Source organism: Ptychodera flava, chromosome 5, assembly GCF_041260155.1.
Source record: "Ptychodera flava strain L36383 chromosome 5, AS_Pfla_20210202, whole genome shotgun sequence".
NCBI lineage: Eukaryota > Metazoa > Hemichordata > Enteropneusta > Ptychoderidae > Ptychodera > Ptychodera flava.
Genome location: NC_091932.1, coordinates 32689236 through 32710644, shown reverse-complemented (window position 1 = coordinate 32710644; position 21409 = coordinate 32689236). Strand labels below are relative to the sequence as shown.

General features: G+C 37.4%; 2 protein-coding genes across 7 annotated transcripts in view; both read left to right on the top strand.

Moving 5' to 3' along the window:
• Window positions 1-13277, top strand: part of LOC139133537 (glutamate-rich protein 3-like) — a 43720-nt gene extending 30443 nt beyond the window's left edge. For 3 of the 6 annotated variants that reach the window (XM_070700200.1, XM_070700197.1, XM_070700196.1), the window contains 6 exons: window positions 1320-1376; window positions 2839-2922; window positions 5183-5266; window positions 5996-6106; window positions 9644-10447; window positions 10905-13277. In XM_070700200.1, the coding sequence (XP_070556301.1) occupies window positions 1320-1376; window positions 2839-2922; window positions 5183-5266; window positions 5996-6106; window positions 9644-10447; window positions 10905-13240 (3476 nt within the window). In that variant the 3' untranslated portion in view covers window positions 13241-13277. The remainder of the gene's footprint in view (window positions 1-1319; window positions 1377-2838; window positions 2923-5182; window positions 5267-5995; window positions 6107-9643; window positions 10448-10904) is intronic. The other 3 variants (XM_070700201.1, XM_070700199.1, XM_070700198.1) reach the window with 2 other exon arrangements.
• Window positions 13277-15691, top strand: LOC139133539 (NLR family CARD domain-containing protein 3-like). Its single transcript, XM_070700203.1, has 4 exons — window positions 13277-13579; window positions 13819-13941; window positions 14336-14433; window positions 15165-15691. The coding sequence occupies exons 2-4, from the start codon at window positions 13819-13821 to the stop codon at window positions 15661-15663; spliced, it is 720 nt and encodes a 239-aa protein (XP_070556304.1). The 5' UTR covers window positions 13277-13579; the 3' UTR covers window positions 15664-15691.
• Window positions 15692-21409: the final 5718 nt, after the last annotated feature.

The following is a 21409-nucleotide window of genomic DNA, read 5'->3' as shown; positions in this document are numbered from 1 at the left end:
AAATCACTCTCATTCTTGCATTGGTCAAAATATCTTCCTTTGAAGCCATTACGTCCCTGTCCCATGATATTAAAAGAAAAAAAATTCAATGCCATTCCATTGAAAGGCACAATAATCCCATCAAGCTTCTCACAAATCCTCACAGACATAATTTACAGTGACAATCATTCCTCTTCACCCTTCAAATTGTAAAATAGTATCATTGTACCAGATAGAGCTATGGAAATTGAGAAATTTTAGTCCATGCTGAATCCCAGCGTATCATTGTTCTTGATTCTGCTCAGTCGTGTGAAATCCCATGACATTAATATTTCTTAGAAACATTGGTATCTGTTAAGTTTGTTTTTGTCTGTCTTGTTTCTACAGTATAAAAAAAAATCATCCGAATTTTCAGCAAATATTACCTGAATTTTGGGGCCAGATTCTTGTTTGCATGTACACATTAACAGTGACATTGCTTCTGAAATATTACTATGTAAGCTATTATGTTGTAAAGTATACAAAAAAACACCTGACTTTTAAAAGAAAATATTATCTGGCATATACATATTCATAGTGACGCTGCTTCTCAAACGTAACTATACATGCTATATGTGTGGTATTGGGAAGCTTAATCCTTGGTGTTCAAACACATTTAAACAGGAGAATTACAAATTTCCTTGTGTATAGAAGAAAAACACTGACACAACAACAAAATATGTGTCATCTTCTTAATCACAAATGGGAACCTTGATCAAAAGTTAGAAAAATGTTTCATCTAAGTGCAAATCAGATTTTCCATAAATACTTCATTGTATAATATTGCAGCTAAGATACATGTAGATTCTGTTTGAACGTATGAAATTAATCCCTTTTTCTTCAAAATTTGTCAAAACACAAATAAGCCCCACTCATTAAGGCTGTATGCGCCTCAAAATTGAAAGATTTAAACTTTTGCTCAAAACTTTCCTGAAGAAGACTCTAAACCATTCCCTTTCAAAATCAAGAATGAAAATCAGGGTCATAGTTCAAAATTTGGTAGTAGAGAAACAAATTACCCTTTATTAACCAACACTTGAAATTCAAGATGGCTGCCATCCCTGTGTTGAGTCTATGGGGAAAAATCAAAGTTTCAATTTTCACGAAAAAAAAGTCAGTGAAAACTTTGTCTACTTCATAAGCTTCAAGAGGAGCTTCCATAAGTATTATAATCGTTTTTAGAGTCGGGATATTTGTCCCTGAGGCACATTCTACCGTAATCTTCAATTAATTTAAACTACTCTTCCACAAATCTGTCATCTAATGGAATCATTCACATATTCTTTTCGTTCACAAATCAGCCATTTTGAATCCGGTCGATTCTAAGAAGAAAACCTTGCACAGTGTAAAATTCATCGGTAAAGTGGCTTTGAGTCTATATGGTCATGAAATAACTGCTCCCCCTTCTAACTGTATTACAATGTGAAAACCACGAGTAAATCTTAAAAAGTCACCACGTAAATATCGCACCTATACAAATGATTATGCTGTTTGTGTGATCCCTCACAAAGACCCTGCACACCCCTGGTTTACTTTGTGTGTGCCTTCAAGAATCACTTCAGTTTGTAGCCCTGTCACCGCTATAATTTTAGTCTAACCCATATCTTTTTCACAGATTGGGTGGATTCATATACAGTATAGGGTTGAAAGGGGTCTTGAAGTACCTGGTACTTCATGTCACGTATTGCAGGCACATACGTACACCACCGTATACAATTTCACATTTGGTATGAAAATAATGCATGAATGGCCACTGCCATAGACCCTCGCTCGAGGGTCTATGCCACTGCTAGCCCATTTCATCCCCCCCCACCTCAAAATGTATAAATCCAGTCACACAGTTGATAACAATTGGGCTGTACCATTGCTCTATAGCTAAGGTGTTCACATAGAAGAGATATCCCTTCACTGCAATAGGTCACATCAAAGACGGCGCCACCACTTGATCAAAGCCATAAACAATTGCATTGCCATTCCATTCCCATCATAGAACCACACCCATTTCATTGGCAATTCCATACAATTGTGCGCAATTTTCACACAGCACTTTTTGTGAGCACTGAGTATAGCCCCGCCTGATCTATTTACAAAAATCATCAAAAGTAATAAAATTGAGTGTCCCCATTGATACACATGTCAATTTTTTCCGTACACCTCCATCAGAAATCTCAGCCGTATTCTTGTCATTTCCCTGTATATTGATCCCAACATGCCATTGTGCATTAAATTTGACCAAAATTTTTTATGTAAAAATTTATATGTATAGCATGAGGAGTTGACTGAGTAGTCCACAAAAGAGCATGGCATGTAGTTTATATGGTTTTCCTATAATGATGATGGTGTGAAGTGCTCAATTGGCACCCCTAAGTTCTTGACAATAAATTGTCTGTGGATCACACTCTCCATACAGCAACCTTTCTGTCCTCTCTTCACTTAATAAATCACTAATCTGGTAACCCTTTCACCCCTAGCTAAGTGCATGATGGTACAGTCTTCCTATTGAAAATGATGGGACTGGACCATTGTCTCACTTTTGAAAGGTTAATGTCATTAACCTTCATCACACTTGATGCACACTTTCAGGTCCCCTGTATTCACTACCATTTGAATGGTGTTGAAAAGTCTTGGTCCATGCTGTGCATGCTGGAATGCTGGATTGTGTCAGCTAATGATCTCCTACAGTTCTTGGTTTGTAAATCAGTCTTCAGTGATTGGTCAAATCATGTCCTTTGACCCCTATGATGTACTTTGGAAGCACCATGGCAACAATAAATCTGATCCCTTGAAAATTTATTTTTTTTCTCCATCATGAATGTAAAGATGAGATCAAAGAAGCCTCCGCTAATGGGTATGAAGATGACTTCGAAGATGATGATGAAAAAGTGGCACAAAAGGGTGACTCAGGTATTGGGAAAAAGTTCACGCCTAGAAGTGAAGTGTGACATGCATTGACCATTGTTTGCTGTGTTGTTTGCCCTTATATAATCCTTATATGGTCAATGTAATAACAACTGTTGTTCTATGGCTAATGGCCACCGTGTCATATACACCATGGCCATGTAACAATAACCTTACATCACGTCTCTAACACATTTGCTCTCATTTTCTGTCATAAAATCCTATTACTTGTGATTCCATGGTGTGACTGGTGTGCTGTGTGTCCTTTATTAAACAGGTTCATTAACGGTGCAGGTTATTTATCAGCTTAATTTAACTGATTTTGTAAAACTTTCAGAGGAAACACCAAAACAGCCGGTGTCAACAAGAAATACCGGTAATTGGGGGACTGTGGCTTTTACGTGTTCACGCCCAATTCCTTGCACACAAGTCCACAATCACCATAGACAACTGTGAGTTTGGGACAAACCATGGTTCGTTGTGAAATGGTTGAATGACAAAGAAGATTTGGATACTAAAATAATTATCATGAAGACACACATTGTTGAAATTGATACTACTACATTTCACTTCAAACATAAGGTGTATCCATGGAAACAGGCTTGGGGTGGGCGTCTGTTGTCTTATATATAGGTTTTGTTGGAGGTCCATGATACAGTTGGTCTATATGTACAGTTTGTCATGGTAAAATTCATTATTTGCCATTTAAAAACTTTTGACTTTGTCCAGGTCAAGGCTTTCCCAAAGCCATGCTTTTTGTCTTTTGTCAAAGCAAACGGCCAGTTACTGGTCCACGATCATAAAAAAGAAGTTTCCACTACATGTAGTTGTCAATCTCAGTATTTGACTGCTGCTGGTCCCATACTTCAATGCAGCCTTCTCATTGGCTGACAAACACCTAATCCATTATAAACACCAAGTCAATATTCTAATATTGTATCAGAGTAAGAAATAACTGCCCACCTGCCTGCCTGGGGCTGATATCTTTTTGGCCAGGCAGGTGAAAGTTTACAGATACCTACCAGATGGACAGTTAGAAATGATTTGCAATTTTTGGTTTCCTAAAGGCAATGTATACTATACCGTACATTATGTGAAAGATAATTATCAGGGCAGATACTATTTATCTTGGTTTTTGGTTGTTCATTTTCCATGAATTTCCAACACGGATTGTATAAGTACCACAAACACACTGGTCTGATATTCCTGGCTGTGGTCTGGTCTGTACAGCTGGCCATAAGCCCAAAATAAATTGAGCCAAGTTATTATGTTGATGTAACCCAGCAATGAAATGATATGTTCGCCAGTTTGTTGGTCCGAGGTACCCAGTCATGGTGAGATGTATGTACCCAGTTATTGGTCTGATATACATGTAACCAGTTATCGGTATGACATATATTCCCCTACTAGCTGGTCAGAAGTTCTGAGTCATGATTTGATGTTTGCAACTAGTTTATATTAATTTGACATACATATACCCAGTGTACCCAGTTATTGGTCTAACATACATGTACCCAGTTATTGGTCTGGCACACTTGTACCCAGTTGTTGGTCTGACATACTTGTACCCAGTTATTGGTCTGACATACATGTACCCAGTTATTGGTTTGACCTACATGTACCCAGTTATTGGTCTGGCCCACTTGTACCCAGTGTTGGTCTGACATACTTGTACCAAGTTATTGGTCTGACATACATGTACCTATATAGTTTCTGGTGATTGGTCAGACATACATGTACCCAGTTATTGATCTGTCATATGTGTACCCATGTTATTTGTTTGACATACATATACCCCAGTTATTGGTCTGACTTACATATAGCCAGTCACTGGTTTGACCTACATGTACCCAGTTATTGGTCTGACATATATGTACCCAGCTATTGGTCTGACATAGTTGTATTCAGTTATTGATCTGACATACATGTAACCAGTTAGTGGTCTGATATATACATACTTGTGTTGGTGTGTGTTGTATCCAGTCGTGGTCATATTTGTATACCCAGATATTTATCTGCATTGAGCCATGCCTTACTCCAAGTAACTAATCTGATGTTGTCACGACATGTTCCTGAGTACATCTGTTTGTAATTTGGTCTTCCAGTGAGTTTGACATTATCAACCCAACCATCCCTGTCTCCCTGTTTACAGGATCTACAGAGAGTTGTAATCAATGGACAACAAGGAAAGGGCAAGGTTTCAAAGTAGTTGTAAACCTCTGTAGTAATCTTTATTTGTCCATATCTGTTTTGACCTACCTCTTAGATGACAAGAAGGAGTCCACATCTGATGGTTATGATGATGACGATTTTGAAGATGATGAAGAGAAGTCTGACAAGGAGGATGCAGGTACCATAGCAACCAATTCATTTCCTGTATGGATATAGTAAGAAGTATGAAAGATGTGCAAAAAGATTTTTATCTCCAAAGTACAATGAATACTAACAGAGATGTTATGATGATGTGGAAATCTCAATCTCATATGGCATAATTTCCGTACACATCTACTTCCATCATACACTTCCGTCAAAGTCCTGCACTTTCCATGGTATTTAAGGGGGCCAGGGGATGCTATGGCTGGAATATGTGTTATTGACAGAATAATTATGTCGTAAAAATGGTATGTCCATATAAAGTGTGCAAACACCAGTGTATTCCAATGTGAGGAAGGGTATGTGTTCAGTGTTCACACTAACGCCCAACACACTCACAAAATGCAATAAAAACTTGAATGTGGCAAAAATTCTTCCAAATGATTTGCCATGCCTGCGAATACAAATTTTTGACATAAAATTGATCAAAGTGAGTAACACTTTCTGGTTGAAACCGAGGCAATCCGGAATTTTAATTCTGTATGCAGGTATAACCCTGAACAAGAGCCTTTTTCATTATTTCTATACTTCAAGGTTGATAAATGTACATCAATGGAAGTACATCAATGGAAGTTTTACAATGCTGTGATAAATATGACAACTGTAAGACATATTTCTCTCAGTGTTTTCTGCTGTATGTGGTCATACTTTTAAGATATGGTATTTTCAGTTTTATGAAGGTAGTCATCTTTTTCTCTCCTTCCAGCTGCCAAGTCTGATGAAGAGGAAATCAAAGATGAAGAGACACCTGAGGAGAAAGAAACTGAGAAAGATGCAAAAGGAACTGACGATTACAGTGATGATGACTTTGATTCAGGTATGTCGATGCAGTTTTTCCATCTTCATGTCATCTGGAAAAGTGTAATGGCGATTTTTAAAAGTGCGTATTACATACATGCAAGCTTTTTGTTCATATTCATGCCTTTTACACTTCCGCCTCAATAGCTTTACATGGATTGCAGAATTAAAACCATAGACCACAAAATATTACTTCTGGATCTAGACAAAAATCACAGCCACAAACCTGAGTATGAGACTTTGTAGCCATCCTGGACTGTGAGGGCGCTATATTCCACCCTGGTGTACATGCAATTAGGCTGATATGGCAATGGTCTGCATCATCACAAGTAAACCTCTAAAACTCCCATAATGCCCTACTTTTTTAACATCCAAGAACAACCATAATTTTGGGCGAAAGTTTACTTGTCAAAGTAACAACTGAACACATTTTCAGGCACGATGTAAATTCACAAATCTGTCACCCTGTCATGTCAATCTTTATTCTTCACAACACTACACTGTATCACATCAATCAACATTTCACTGATGAATTCATTATGATGGGCAAAAATTACAAATAAAAAAAACATGCACAGTAATATACATATGAACATACACTTATACAGACATATAAAATATGTGAAGTTAAACTCATATATTGGTATTTCAGATGAAAGTTGATCAAGCCTATGATTTCCTGTGATTGCACAAAATTGTCATCCACAGAGCCATATTTTTATCAAAATAACATCACAAATGTACAATAAATGTATACTCAATCAAAACTTGAAATGCTTGTACATATTTCAAAAAGCACAAATTTTGTTCAAGCCAGAAGACAGACTTGCGCTTGCTGAGTTGAAATCATTATGAATTCATCAAAATTCATAAAATCTTGGCTAGCTTCACTTGTTGGTGTTTTCTTTCTGTACAGTGTGCTGTTGAATTGTGTTGTGTATTATTCCAAGGTAAAAACAATACTCTCTCTATTCTGTCTGCTGTTGATGCCTGTGTACATGCATGTCATTTATCTTGGTTTGGAGTGTTGACTTGTGCACCTGTAGGCCGGATAATCTTTTCTTGGCCAAACCCACTGCACACTTTTCAGATCTAGATTTTTAACAAACAGACAAGGTTGATTAAATATTATATTATTTTGAAATATGTTTGATATCAATACCAACTGTGGTATCATGAAATTCATGTTGTACTCTTTACGCCATACTGTACATCTTTAGAGGAAGAATGCACTTTGTGAACAGATATTTGGACTCTCAAAAATTTCCAACGCTTTTCAGGTCTACTACTTGTGGGATCTCATTTTAAAGCTCTTGGAGTAAGAAAAATTTTCACCATCTCAGTTTTTTAAAAAATTGAAAGTTTTAGAAAGTCGGAAATGTTTTTCTCCATAGAGTTAGCACAGGGATGGCAGCCATTTTAAATTTTAATTATTGGTAAATGTTCACCAATATATTTCTGTTGTACCAAACTTTGCACAGTGACCTCAGATTTTATTTCTTGATTTGGTCAAAAAATGATTGAAAGTTTCATTGAGGATAGTTTGAGCAAAAGTTGAAGTCTGTCACTTCTGAGGCGCAGACTACCTTAAGCTTTGATGCCCATGAAAAAGTTCTCTGTATGAGTGCCTCCTTCAGAAAGTGTAGTTCTGCAAGTCTTAAAAATTTTGAAGGTCTCATGAATTTTTACAAAAAAGGAAAAAGAAAATTGAAAATTTTGAAGTGTTGTTGGACAGCTTTTCACTATGTCTTTACAACAGCCCTTATTTTTTTACTTTTTTGCACAACGAAACTGTAACAAATATTAGAAATAATAAACTTTTATTTACGTGTATGTTTTTGATTTCCTTATATGGAAATTGTTTTGATAATTGACTGCACTGTATTTGCATGCATAATTGCCATATTTGGTAATGCATTGCAGTTGCTGGTTTTGCAAAGCCGAGAAGTTGCATGGGCTATGTTTTTCAATATTTTCTTAGAACGTTTCTGAAGAGCACGTCACGGAGCTTTGTTACTGTAACATTAAATTGACAAATTTTTCAAAAGCAGTAATTACAATATATATGAGTGACACATACAGATGTACACAGATGTATGTTATACACACAGGCACACACATACTCTGAAGTTAAGTGTGCAGTTTTCAAAATCAAAGTATAAGATTAAAATCCCATTAAGTGTTTGAAGATAGATGGTGGAAGTACATATTTCTATGTATTTGTGGAGGAGCTGTACTCATCTGTTGAGATATCTTGTTAACCCTTTGAGTGCCAAAGTCAATCACCTTAACAAAATATACCCCAGTCAATTTTTTTCAGATTTTTGCCAAAATTTTGATAAAAAACTGTACCCAATGAAATATGATGTCCATTTTGTTCAAAATTATCAAAAAAATTACAGGAAAATTCATAAAAAATGGTAAAACGTTGCACTAAAATTTTGATGCTTTATCAAAGATTAATGTAGTTCAAAGCAATTTAGACTTAACATGTTGAGTTGCTTTTTGAAGCCGTCTGCAAAAATTCAAATTTACTTTAAAAATCTCAGAGGATAGATGGTAATTTTAATGCAAGATTTCACTGTGGCTTTTGCAAAATATTTCACACTTCCTCTTATAGTGACAATATGAGACAGGGCCTCTGTTTGTAAAATATCACGAGCCTGTTTTAAGGAGACCGATATCAGTTTGGGTTATAGTCTGCTGTCCTTTCTTTGAATGTGAATAGGGTCCACTGCCTCATGTTGTGTGGTCCACTACAATGGCTGTGTGTTACCTGGTGCTAGGCCTGGCAGCCAAAATGAGCAATTTGAATTGTCACCCATAAAACATGTTGGTCAAAATACCATCATGAATACCTCCCATAAAGTTTTTCCAATGCAGATGTATATGGGGGGAGGGGGAAGACTATTTCGTTTGCACTTCAGTGTCTGAAATTTTATAAGACTTTAATGAATCAGAAGTAAATGAAATTTGCCACATACTTTTTTAATTCTTTGTCAGGGCAAATAACACAATTGTCAACATGGAGTCTTTGTAATGATTCAAAATCTGCTTTGTGTTCTCGAGAGTGATAACAAAATACTTGCCAATGATATTGTTTCTTGAACAAATTAGAATTCTGAAGATTGTTTGCTTGAGAAAGTACTGTATGCTCTCTATGTCTCATAAGACAAGAACTTTTGTTCAATATGTCATTGACTCTTCTATTCTGACGGATGTGATTACTTCAAAGGATGAACTGTACTAGTTTATGTTATCAATGCTAAACAATATGAAGTTTTCATTGCAATGCCGGAACATTCAAATGATAACCTGAATTAAGCTGATCACCCCCCCAATTAGCTATAAAGAGGTCCCCAATCACCATTCGTAATAGCAGGTTTTGGCCAAACAGTGATGGTGAAAGGGTAAAGATTGAAAAAGTAATAAGCTAGTCCTGCTTCCTGTAGGGAAAGGAAATGAATGTTGTTATAGTTCACTACCGAGGAATTTTAATCTTCAGCTGTGTTATTCATGCAAATGAACCTAACAGTTTACAATGTTTCATTTCTAGAGTCGGACAAGGAGGACAAGGATAAACAGGATGAGAAAAAGGACAGTGATGTTGAGTCCATCCATAGTGAACCTGAAATTGTCAAAGACAAAGATGATGAACGGAAAATAGAGAGTGAGGCAGAGAGCATCAAAAAGGACAGTGATGTTGAGTCCATCCATAGTGAACCTGAAATTGTCAAAGACAAAGATGATGAACGGAAAATAGAGAGTGAGGCAGAGAGCATCAAAAGTGATCAAGAGGATGAGATTCCAGATGAATCAGAAAAAAGTGGTATTAGAGACAGGATAAGCTCAGAGAACCGGGATAAAATTCTGTCTGATGCTGAATCTGAAGTGGAATCCATCAAGGATGAAAGTGAAGCTAAAGATGTCAGTGATAAAGTTAGTGATGGAGAGAGAAGCCCTGTCATTGAAGAAGAACAAGAACCAGAAAGTGATGTTTTGGAGGAACATGACAGCATTCCTGTGACGTTAGAGGACAAACCAGTGGAGAGAGAGGAACCAAAGTCACCAGAAAATGAAAAAGTGGACAGGGATGACTTTGTCACATCAACAGAACATGATGAGACGCAGAGCATACACTCTGTGAGGAGTGATAAAGAAGATAGAGACAACGAGAAGGCAGACAGGGAAGAGAGGAAAAAACACAAGAAGAAACATAAGAAACGGAAAGAAGAAAAAATTGAAATAACTGCCAGTGAAGTCCAAGTAACAGATGATGAATACAAGAAAGTGACGACAGAACCTCCAAAAACCAGTGATGATGAAAGTGCCTATGAAACAGCGGCAATGTTGAAAAAAGGTGAGATTAATTAAAAGTTCTTGTGCACTAAACTTAGGACCCGAACCTTTGGTGATCTCACTGCGTATTATATCTTTACTTAATTGCCTCCTGTTTGCCGAACTGTTGAATGCACTGTCACATAGCTGTAATGTGATGAGTTAGAAAAAACACTCATAACTCCTGCACAAGTAAGATCCCAAAAGTTCTCCTACTGTGGAAAAGTTAGGTATAGGTTCTTGGTGATGCTTCAGTTCCTTTAGGCTGAAAGATCCGTCGGTCAAGGATGCTATGCTCCCCTCCTCTTACAAGAGCGCCCTCGAGCGATGGATCTTTCAGTCTACAGTTCCTTAAGTGTAGCTATTGAAGACCTACATGCTCAATTATGTTGAAAACTTGCAATACAATATGAAACGGTGAATTGATATACCATTCAATAAATAATGGGTTTCTGTGTCTGGAATGTTGTTCGTTGCAGCCAAGAAAGAGAAGAAGAAAGCAAAAAAGGCCAAGAAAGAAAGGAAAGCTGCCAAAGAAGCTGCCAAGGCAGAGAAGCGTGAGAGAGAGGCCAAAGAGAAAGAAGAGGAGCCTGTGATGGTGGCGCTGTCCTCTCCTGAACAAGATGTGACGGAATCAACATCTGAGGAAAAGGAGACAATTAGAGAAGCCCAGACTGAAGAGGATAAGGTAGTGGTCGATACTCAATCAGAAGCTGATATATCTGTCAGTGAAGAACAGCCTAAGCCTGCCGATGAACCAGTAACAGAAAGCCAGTCAGAACCAGAACCAGTGATAGCATCTGACTCAAAAGCTGAAGATGAACCAGTTGTTGATGACACTGTTGAAGCAGAGACAGATGACAAAACAGAACCTTCTGAAGATAAAAAACCTGTTACAATGCTTATCAAGGCTACTGCACTGGAAGAACAGAAGGATGAGGCTGCAGAGCCAACGGTTGCTGAAACTCTTTCTGAGCAGGAAAAAGAGCCTGAAGCGATTCAGTCTGAGCAAGAACAAGTGCCTGAAAGTCAGTCAGAAGCTGAAGTTCTTGAAGAAAACCCAGTAGAGGAAGAACTGGTCATTGAAACCAATCCTGAGAAGGAAGAAGAACCAGCAGTGGAGAGCAAATCTGAGCCAGAACCATTCACTGATGCCTATGAAGAAGAGGAACCAGCTGCAGAAATCCAGTCAGAACCTGAAGCAATTGTTAATGCAAAGTCTGAAGAGAAAGGTGGTGTTGATGAAACCCTGCCAGAGCTAGAGCAAGAGACCGTAAAGTCTGAGCAGGAAGAAGAACCAGTCGTTGAAAGTCAGTCTGAACAAGAGCCACTTGCAGACACACAGTCTGAAGCAGAACAAGATGTAGTTCCAGCAACCAAGTCTGAATCTGAACCTGTAGAAGTTACAGAGGAAGGAAGAGAAACAGTAACAGCACCTGAGACCGAACCAGTTGTAGAAAGTCAATCTGATCAGGAACCGGCTGCAGAGATCCAGTCTGAACAGGAACGAGAACAGGTAGAAGAAACACTGCCTGAACCTGAGAAAGAATCTGATACACAGCAGGAGCCTGTCACTGAAATTGAACCTGCCGCAGAAACGCAAGTTGATGACAAGCCGGTTGAAGGTTCTGACGCTTTGGAACAGACTGAAGAGGACACTGCAGCCGAGTCTGATGCTGATAAAGATGCAAAATCTGCAACAGAAGAAGAAAAAGATGTTACACCATCAGCTGTAGAACCTGACCAAGACAAACAGTCTGAGGTAGATGAACCACATCCTGAAGTTGAACAAGAACCAGTTACTACAGCAGACCCCTCAGAGCCAGAGGCAGTAGTGGACAGCAAACCTGAAGAAGATGTACCAGTTCTAGAGAGTCAGTCTGAATCAGCACCTGAACCAGAGGCAGTTGCTCAGTCTGAGCAAGAGGAAGAACCTGTAAAAGACACCAAAACAGAACTGGATGAGGATTCACAAAGCCAGCCTGAACCAGATGCAGAGCCAGAGGCCAAGAGCCAATCTGAGCCAGAGCCAGATGTAGAATCCACATCTGAGGTGGTCAAAGCTGCTGAAAATCTGTCTGAACAGGAGGCAGAGCCTGTCGTGGAAACTCAGCCTCAACCAGAGCCAGAGTCAGAACCAGAGGTACAAGCAACTTCAGAGACAGCACCAGCTGTTGAAACCCAATCTGAAAAAGAGGAAGAACCAGCTGTAGAATCACAGCCTGAAGCAGAGCTTGAACCAGTGGTGGAGACCAAACCCAAAGAGGAGCCAGAACCAGTAGTTGAAACCCAGTCTGAAGCGGAACCAGAATCAGCAGTTGAGACTGAACCGGAACTAGAATCAAAAGAGGAAACAAAGGCAGAACCAGAACCCATGGTGGAAACCAAAGCAGCTGAAGAGCCAGAACCAGTGGTTGAAACTCAGTCTGAGCAAGAACCAGAGTCAGCAGTTGAAACAGAGCCAGAGACAGAATCGGCAGTAGGAACTCAGTCAGAGCCAGAACCAGAACTATCGATAAAAATCACCTCTAAGCTAAAACCAGAATCAGAGGTTGAAGCCCAACCAGAGCCAGAGGTGGAAACAGAGTCAGCAGTTGCAAGCAAGCCAGAGCCAGAACCAGAACCGGTGGTGGAAACCAAAGCTGAAGAAGGAGCAGAACCAGTGGTGGAAAACAAAACAGAAACAGAAACAGAAGCAGAATCAGTTGCTGAAACTCAACCAGAGCCAGAAACAGAGTCGACAGTTGAAACCAAGCCAGAGCCAGAACCAGTTACAGAAGCTAAGACTGAAGAAGAGCCTGGAACCAGTGACTGAAATCAAGTCTGAACCAGAACGGGAATCACTTGCTGAAAACGAACCAGAGCCAGAACCAGTGGTGAAACTAAAGTAGAAGAGGAGCCAGAACAAGTTGTGGAAACGGAGTCTGAACGAGATCCAGTTGCTGAAACCAAAGTGGATTCGGAGGAAGAACCTACCAAACCTGAAGCTGAGCCTCCTGCAGCAGAACCTCAGTCTGGACAGGAACCAGTGATAGATACACCACCTGAGCCACAGAAAGAGCAGCCTTCAGAGATAGTAGAAACAGAACTGCAGATAGAAAAACTTGGACAACAGCATGTTGTGCTTGGTCCTGGAAAATATTCTCCCAAACAGGTAAACACAACCATCAACCAGTCAGTAAATCTTTTCATATTTTTACAGCCAACTAGATATAAGATGACTACTTTCAATCAATCAGTAATCTGTGTATTTGAATACTTTTATGTAAATGAACCAGCTGACTAAGCTTCAACCAATCAGTAGTCTGCATATTTTAACAGCCATTACGTAAATGAACCAGATGACTACTTTCAACCAATCAGTTATCTGCATATTCTTCCTGCTGATTACAGATGGCCTCTATCAAAGAAAAGTTGGCTGAGAACACAATTATCGAAAGTCTTCGTTGGTCGTCCAGCCCATTAGCAAGAGATGACATAAATGTTTTGGAAGCATTCAAGAATTCTAACATCAAGGTAATGTCTTGGAGTTCAATGATGATTTTAATCTCTTGAACATAAATCTTGCGTATTCTAACTTAATTTTAGTTTACTTTATTGATCCAATGGTGCAAAATATGTTCTGAAGATGTCAATTCAATATTTGACATAACTTTTTATGGGGTGACTTCTGATTTACCAATATCAATCTTGAACTTTGTTTGAAAATTTCTAAATCCAAACTTAGAAATGCTGTTCAGATTTAGAAAGGTGTTGACTGCTGCATATCATCACTGATTTGAAAGTATGTACTCATGTACTATTGGGGAGGCAGCTGCTTTCTCAGGGTCTAGGAATCCCACCTGGTGTCCAATGTGTCAGATATTTTATTCAGTAGATGACTCACCATCTTCTTCTGTTCTCTTCTCAGGAGCTGGCACTTGAATCCAATGGACTTGATGAAGAATGCATAAAGGCCTTAATACCCATCCTACAGCACCATCTCAACAAATCTTTGAAATCATTAAGGTAAGGGCAGCCAAACCCTAGTACCGTAAAATACCTAATAGAAGCCGCATCCTCAATGGAAGCAGCAAACATTGTCCCTAATCATTTGTGGCAACTTTTTGGGTTCTCAGTTGTTTCCTAATAGAAGCCGCACCCTTTCTGTGTAGTTCTTGATTGATTTGAAATGGAAGACTGGAAGAAAGATAACTCTCTTTGTATTGGGAAGCCGCATTCAGTGCCTTCTGTGATATTTCCAGAACTGCATTCTGTGCCTTCTGTGGTAATTCCAGAACTACATGCAACTCATATTTAATAAAATGTTATGCAAAAGAAGTTTCCTCCTTGTGTTTTTGATACATTAATTGGTATATTTCAAGTGCAACTGTCCTTGATTTTTATTGAAAAAGTCAGTGTTAGATGTTTAGTGTGAAAAATTACATTTCAACGATTTGAGCTTACAAAATAACTTTGTCCCAATACCATTCAATGTACGAATTTGATTGATTTTAGTGACTTTAGCATTATTTGATCTGATTCATTGACAAAGTCAGGTCAAGATTAGTCCCTGGCGAATGAAATTTCACTCAGAAGATTGTCTTGGCACATTCAGAACACTCAGCGATTGCTAAGTAATTAGTGACTGCGTAACTGAACTGCTTAAAGGTGTGTTCAATGTAGACATATATTAATTCTGCCCCTTCCGTAAGTCTAGTAAATTAAAAGAGCATTATGTTCTCATCTTTTTAAATCAGCCTGCGAGGTAATGCAATAACGAAAAGCGAGTTGGATCTCTTGGTAACAGCTGTTCAAGGCACACAGTTGGAAGACCTTAACCTTAGTGAATGTGACATAGACACTGAAGGTGCCAAGCGCATTGCAAAACTACTCGAGCGGAAGGAAGGCATCAAGACGTTGAAGTTCAATGGCAACAAGATCAGTCCTGAAGGCTGGGAAGCCATCGGTGATTCCTTGGCTGATAACACATCACTTTTGAACTTGGAGATCAACAGCAATGACCTTGGGAACAAAGGATGTAGAGTTATAGCTGAAGCACTCAATGAAAATGAAAAGTTGACCTCCTTACAAGTTGAGAACAACAATATTGGTGATGAAGGTGGAGAAAAACTTGTGGAACTCGTCAAAGAAAATGAATTTATTGAAAAAATCCTAGCAAAGGAAGGGAACCAGATCGACACCAAATTACTCCATGAAATGGAAGAAATTTTGGAGACTGGCACTTTTGTTGATTAATAAAATTTATAGACTTTTTCAAAGAGAACAATGGAAACACTTTTGTTGTAACTTTCTTTTTGAAGAGAGGTAGCTGTAACAGATGTTGCAAGCATTTGATTCATGACAGATCCTGTTTTATTGGTAAGGAAGAGAAATTACAAGTTCCAATATATCATCTTGTGTTGAACTGAGCAATAATTTGTTGATGTGCTAAAAACTGTGTTTCGTAGCGATGACCTTTGACCCATGAAACATTAACTGATGTCATGACCTCTGACCTAAAGGTTCCTCCAAAGGTATGTGCTTAGGTGAAAATGCAGAAAGTCAAAGGGGATAATGAAGTTGAGCAAAGAAAGTCAGGTTTAATCTGAGTTTCTTTGCTATACTTTTTTTTAGCCCCCCAAAAACATAAAAATAGTTTAGCAAGGTTTGAAAAGCTGGCTAAAAGTGTATTAAATTAGTGAGATCTGCCTTTTAACTGAAGGACATTGTGAATGTACACATAAGATGGCATCATCAACAGTATAGCCAAAATACCATAATTCTACCCAGGCGTTTTGTAATTTCTACATGTATCACCAAGCTAAAAAGTGACAGAATTTCACACACCTCTTGACCATGACAATTGTAAAATAGGCATAGGGACCAATTTGGCCTTCAAATGACCTTCTCTCTTGACCTTTGCATTTAAAGCTTGATAGCTGAATCAGTTTCCATGGAATCCGTCCAATTTCTAATTGAATTGTACAGAATTGGCAATGTCTACTTACGGTGTAATGTATGCAAATTTGTGACTGATATGTAGAAATGTAAAGAATGGAGAAATATTTTTAAAATTAATAGGTAGGAATGGCAAACAACAGGTGCTGTTTGTATATAAAATATGTGAATACTGAGTAGATTTTAGTTTTTGTTATGTGTTAAAGAATCTGCGCTGAGAATGTCAGCATGCTTTCAGTACTTAAAACTGTTCTATCCCAATGGTCAGCGTCTGAGCTAGCTAGAATGAAAGACTTTTCAGATTTTTTCTTGGATGGGGTTTTGAAAAGGCACCAATAGCGTCCAACCATCCAAGAGGTGTTGTATTGTATTTGATTTACATTTCCTAGTACGTCAACTACAAAAAACCTAAACATGGACTTCAAGAATGAAACAGATTTTACTGTGCCAAATCATCCCAAAAGTTTGTATACATGATGCTTATGTTCACAAGTACGTTTGACCCAGTGTCAATGTATTTGATAGAACTTTTCAATTATGTGTGATAATTATACTGTGATTCCTTCAAATCTGATGATCTTGAAGTTTTGCTTCAGCTTTTCATTCTAATTGATCAGTTGCAGCATGTCTGTTGGGTCCCATGAACCGCTTGAAAATTTATACCGTAAATTCTTCACTTTATTTCTTCAGGTAGAAAGAAATAACAACCTTGGTGATAGAGGGCGCTCATCAAACTTGTTATCTATTCTTTTATATTTTTGTCCTAAAGAGAATGGCTACATATATAGATAACTATTAATATGAAAGTAGTTTTTTTGATAAATAATCTGCAGTACATATGTCTTTTAACTTTTAATTGTGACAGTGTCATTGTTTTGTTTGTTTCCCCCGTAAAAGTTTAGAAACCAGTAGGTATGCCTTGTGGAGAAGATTGACAATGTTAATCAGCATTCTGTAAATATGGAGAAAAATTTTAATATCTATTATGGCTAACATGAGCCAAAGTTTCGATAGAGACATAATTTCAAACAAATTTGGCTAAATTTTTTTTTACTATAATGCCAATGTTGCTTGTTGACATTGGTTATTCTCAAAAATCTCATATCGAAGCCAAATGTTTTATGATGCGTGATATATTATACATTTTCTGATAAGATTATACAACCTTAGCTTCAGTGTTTACTATTTTTCCCAAGATCTTGCAGGTGTGTTGTGCTAATCTTCATTTTTGTTACCTTCTGTAACTGTTTGTATCATTTACGAGATCTATATCGTCCAATAGAAAGTGGTGCTGATTATGTGTTGTTGTACTTAGCTGGATTTTTTAATTTTTCAAAAATTTTGTCAACGTGGATATATGCAATGTGAAAGCCTCTAGGAAATGCCAAAATTTGGCTGCCAAATTGTAGATTGGAAAGTCGAAATGTTTGTGTGCATATTTTAGCACGGGTGAGCAATGCAATATGATTTTGGTGGGTCAAAGGTCAGTAAAAGGGTTCAAGGGTCAGTATAGAGGTACACTTGATGGTTCAAAAGTCTTACATTTACTGATCTGTGGATTGTGAGAATGACAAATTCAAAAATCTGGGCAAAATATTGAGTGTTCCATGACATTGATCCTTGACCTTGATAATGCTGGCATAGCTCACCCCTGCCCAGGGATGTATTTCTGCCAAATCAAAATGTATATATGGATTTTGAGATTCTGTGACTCTGTTCTGGTGCTTTATGGTTTAATCAAAGTATTGATGGCTATGAAATTCTGCCATAATTACCTGATACTTTAGTTTAGCAACTTTATTCTATTTAATTCTCAATAACTAGCCTGCTACTTCAGTATCTAGAAGCAATGACATAAACATAGAATTTGGTGTTTTTCGATAGATTGTTCACATATTGCACTGCAGAGAATGGACCAGTACACTGTCAGAAATCACTCTTGAGATATTTTTTTACATTTCCATGACCTTGTTATCAAATTCTCTAGGTCTTTGAAAAGTAGGATCTCCACCCCAAACACCGTCCATTTATAATATATACATTTGCATGTTTTGGAGAAAGATGAGATTATTTTGAATAGAAAATTCACTTTTGTTGGAACCAATGGAGATTATTGTCTCGGGAGATGTTAGTCAGCAATGGTAACGCACATTATAGGAAATGCATCTACGGTAGTTTAAATGATTTACCTGTATGCAAATATGTATCTGAGTCAAAGAGTACACTATCAGTGTTGTAACCTTTGCACTTTGATCTGACCTTTGACATGTGGATGAGCAAAATTTTCGTGAAAGTTAAGAGTAAAAATGAATAATTTTGTAAATTGGATATAAACACTTTTTTGGTTCAGTATCTTGTAAATTATTTTTGTATAATTTGTACGTGTGTGCTGATCATATTTACATATTCAACAACTGGAAACTAAGAGTGCCTTTCTAGCTTGGAAACTCTTTGTAAAAACAAAAAAAAAGCATTTCTTGTCTTTCGTTGGTATGACCTATGTACTAACTGACCTATGACCTCTTCTGACTTGGGTGTGTTGCTAGGTACAGTGTTCATTATCGTTTGCACTATTCTTTTGGAACTCTTTGGTTTGAATTACCGGTATACTATACCTTCTGTTTTAGGCATTGTTATGTATTCAATTTTGTTTGTGTTACTTTTGATTTTAGCGGTGTTTTCTCATATTTTTTGTGCAATAGGATTATTTTCCTTCTCTGATTACATATATATGACAGGTTATTGGGACCATACATTTCTTTCAAAATGCCTGGTGTTGTCTGTATCCTTAGCCTGACTGCTTGTCTGCCTGTCTGTCTGTCTGTCTGCCTGTCTGTCTGTCTGTCTCTGTCTGTCTGTCTGTGTGTCCTTTTCTGTCTGTCCATGGCACCAAAGCTGTGTCAATTTCATATATATATATATATATATATATATATATATATATATATATATATATATATATATATATATATATATATACTCTGTTGGCTTGCAATTTATAAATACATAAATAGCTTATGCCAAATTTAACATGAACAGGTGGTGTTTGTAAATATATGCAAATTTACCTGTTCACCTCATACAAATCTTAATTACTCACAGGTTTGAAATAAAATGGATAATTAGTAATAACAATTAGTACAGGTTAATGTTTCTGTCTCTTTGTTACCCTTCTGGAATTTTTTAGAATTTTTTAACTGTTCATTATGTGCAAACCATTCAAAAAAATAGTTATTATCAATGATTTTCAAAATGTGTTCTGATATGAAATTATTTAATAGAAAGCCTTTTTGATTGCGAACTCAATAACGCAGTTGAATGATCTCAAAATTTTCAATATTATATTTTTCAACAAGCAACCAGTGGAAGAAAAGTCAAGTGTGTTCTTAGTTTTTTTCAAAGATGAAACACGGATGATATACTGTCAATATTACAAATTTTCATCGCAATTCATTAGTTTTTAATGTTCTGATACTAGCCACAGATGTTTTTTTTTTTTCACAAAACATGAGAAGAAATATATATTGTAAAAAATACAAATGAATCTACATCATTGCAATATGTATTCTGGTTACAAGGAATTTGTAAAGTTTATAAGTTTTAATGAAGGTGAAATATACAAATGGAACTTTTGCTGTGGGAAAACCAACACCCATCCTACGTCTGTTAGAAATTATCTGGTGTTTTTGACCTGTGTTTGCTGAAGATACCAATAGATTTTATATTGTTCATAATTTGTAAAGAAAGAAAATGAGAATGAATCTGTAGGCATTTTGATTAATAATTACAGATTGTAATTTTTTTCTGTATTTTAATGGCATGTAGATATATTGATTATTTGATGGGAAACCGAGAAAAGCTTTATGTAAGCATTTTGTGTTGAGCACAATAAAAATCTTAAAGCTTAGCAAAGAGTGCAAGAGGTTTTAATTTCTGAACCATCATGGTAACTGAAAATATTTTGCCATCATTTTATTCTTTCTGAGGCCACAGCATTGAGAACTACAGCAGTTTACATGATTTGTTTTGCACAATAATGTTCTGAACTGTGAAAAATTAAGTGCCGCTGGGTTTCAGTGAAGACTGAAAGAATCGGTCGTGCGAGGGCGCTCGGTGACCTCCCCCAGCGCTCATGCAGTCGGAAGCTTAAATAGGTGGGGGAATCGATCCCAGGGATCGAGTTTGTTCTAGTCTGTAAGAGGATTATGAAGGTGTCATAGCCTTTTGTTTTCCATTGAAATTGAAACAAAAAATAAATAAATAAATAAATAAAAGAAAAAAAGTAAATTTCCTGGCAAGACAATCTGACGCCTTAACCATGCCTTTAAGCCCGCCCGCCATCACACAACAGGGCTGGCATCTCAGTGATTAACCCTGACTTAATTATATGCACAAGTATATCTTGGTGACAGCATCGTGCAATGCTGCCTTTTCCATTTGTGAGCCACTCATTTAACAAAATGTACAGTCCAATTTACTTGTAATCCAATCAATAATCCTTAGCCAGTTTTGATGTAAAATATGGTCCAATCTAATCATGTGCTATCAAGTACAATTTTAAATCCCAATCAACCACCCATTGCATTTTTTTCTTTATCCACGTTCAGCAGAATTTCAAAGTCAAACATTTCCCTACTGTCCTTTATTACATGCCTCGATGTGAGTGCAAATCAGTGCATTGATTTGAATTGGAACATCCGGGAGTTAGTGGGCCGGTGAACGTGTACCGACCGGTTTCCATGGTTACTCGGTCCAGTGAAGCCCTTCGACGTTTTCGACGCCAAAGTAGACGCTTAACGCTAGTTGTAAAATATCCATGCTATTTTGACTTTCGTTCAAATCTGTTTGATGCTGGTCGATATTAGTAAAATTGATTGAAAATGCCCTGCATGTAACTAAATATCATGTAGCATTGACTGTGAAGAGGCATGTAATAAAAATATTATTGCCTGAATACATGGGTTATGTGCCCTCGCAGCAGGAGACAATTTGCCCTCCTGGCGTCGGGCAAATTGTCACCTGCTCTCGGGCACCTAAACCCATG

What these genes read in the sequence shown, in the direction of transcription:
- LOC139133539 (XM_070700203.1), top strand. Translation starts at nt 13,819, where the DNA reads ATGGCCTCTATCAAAGAAAAGTTGGCTGAGAACACAATTATCGAAAGT. An exon ending in TCAAGAATTCTAACATCAAG is followed by an intron (nt 13,942 to 14,335) that starts GTAATGTCTTGG and finishes TTCTCTTCTCAG; the next exon opens with GAGCTGGCACTTGAATCCAA. An exon ending in AAATCTTTGAAATCATTAAG is followed by an intron (nt 14,434 to 15,164) that starts GTAAGGGCAGCC and finishes TTTTTAAATCAG; the next exon opens with CCTGCGAGGTAATGCAATAA.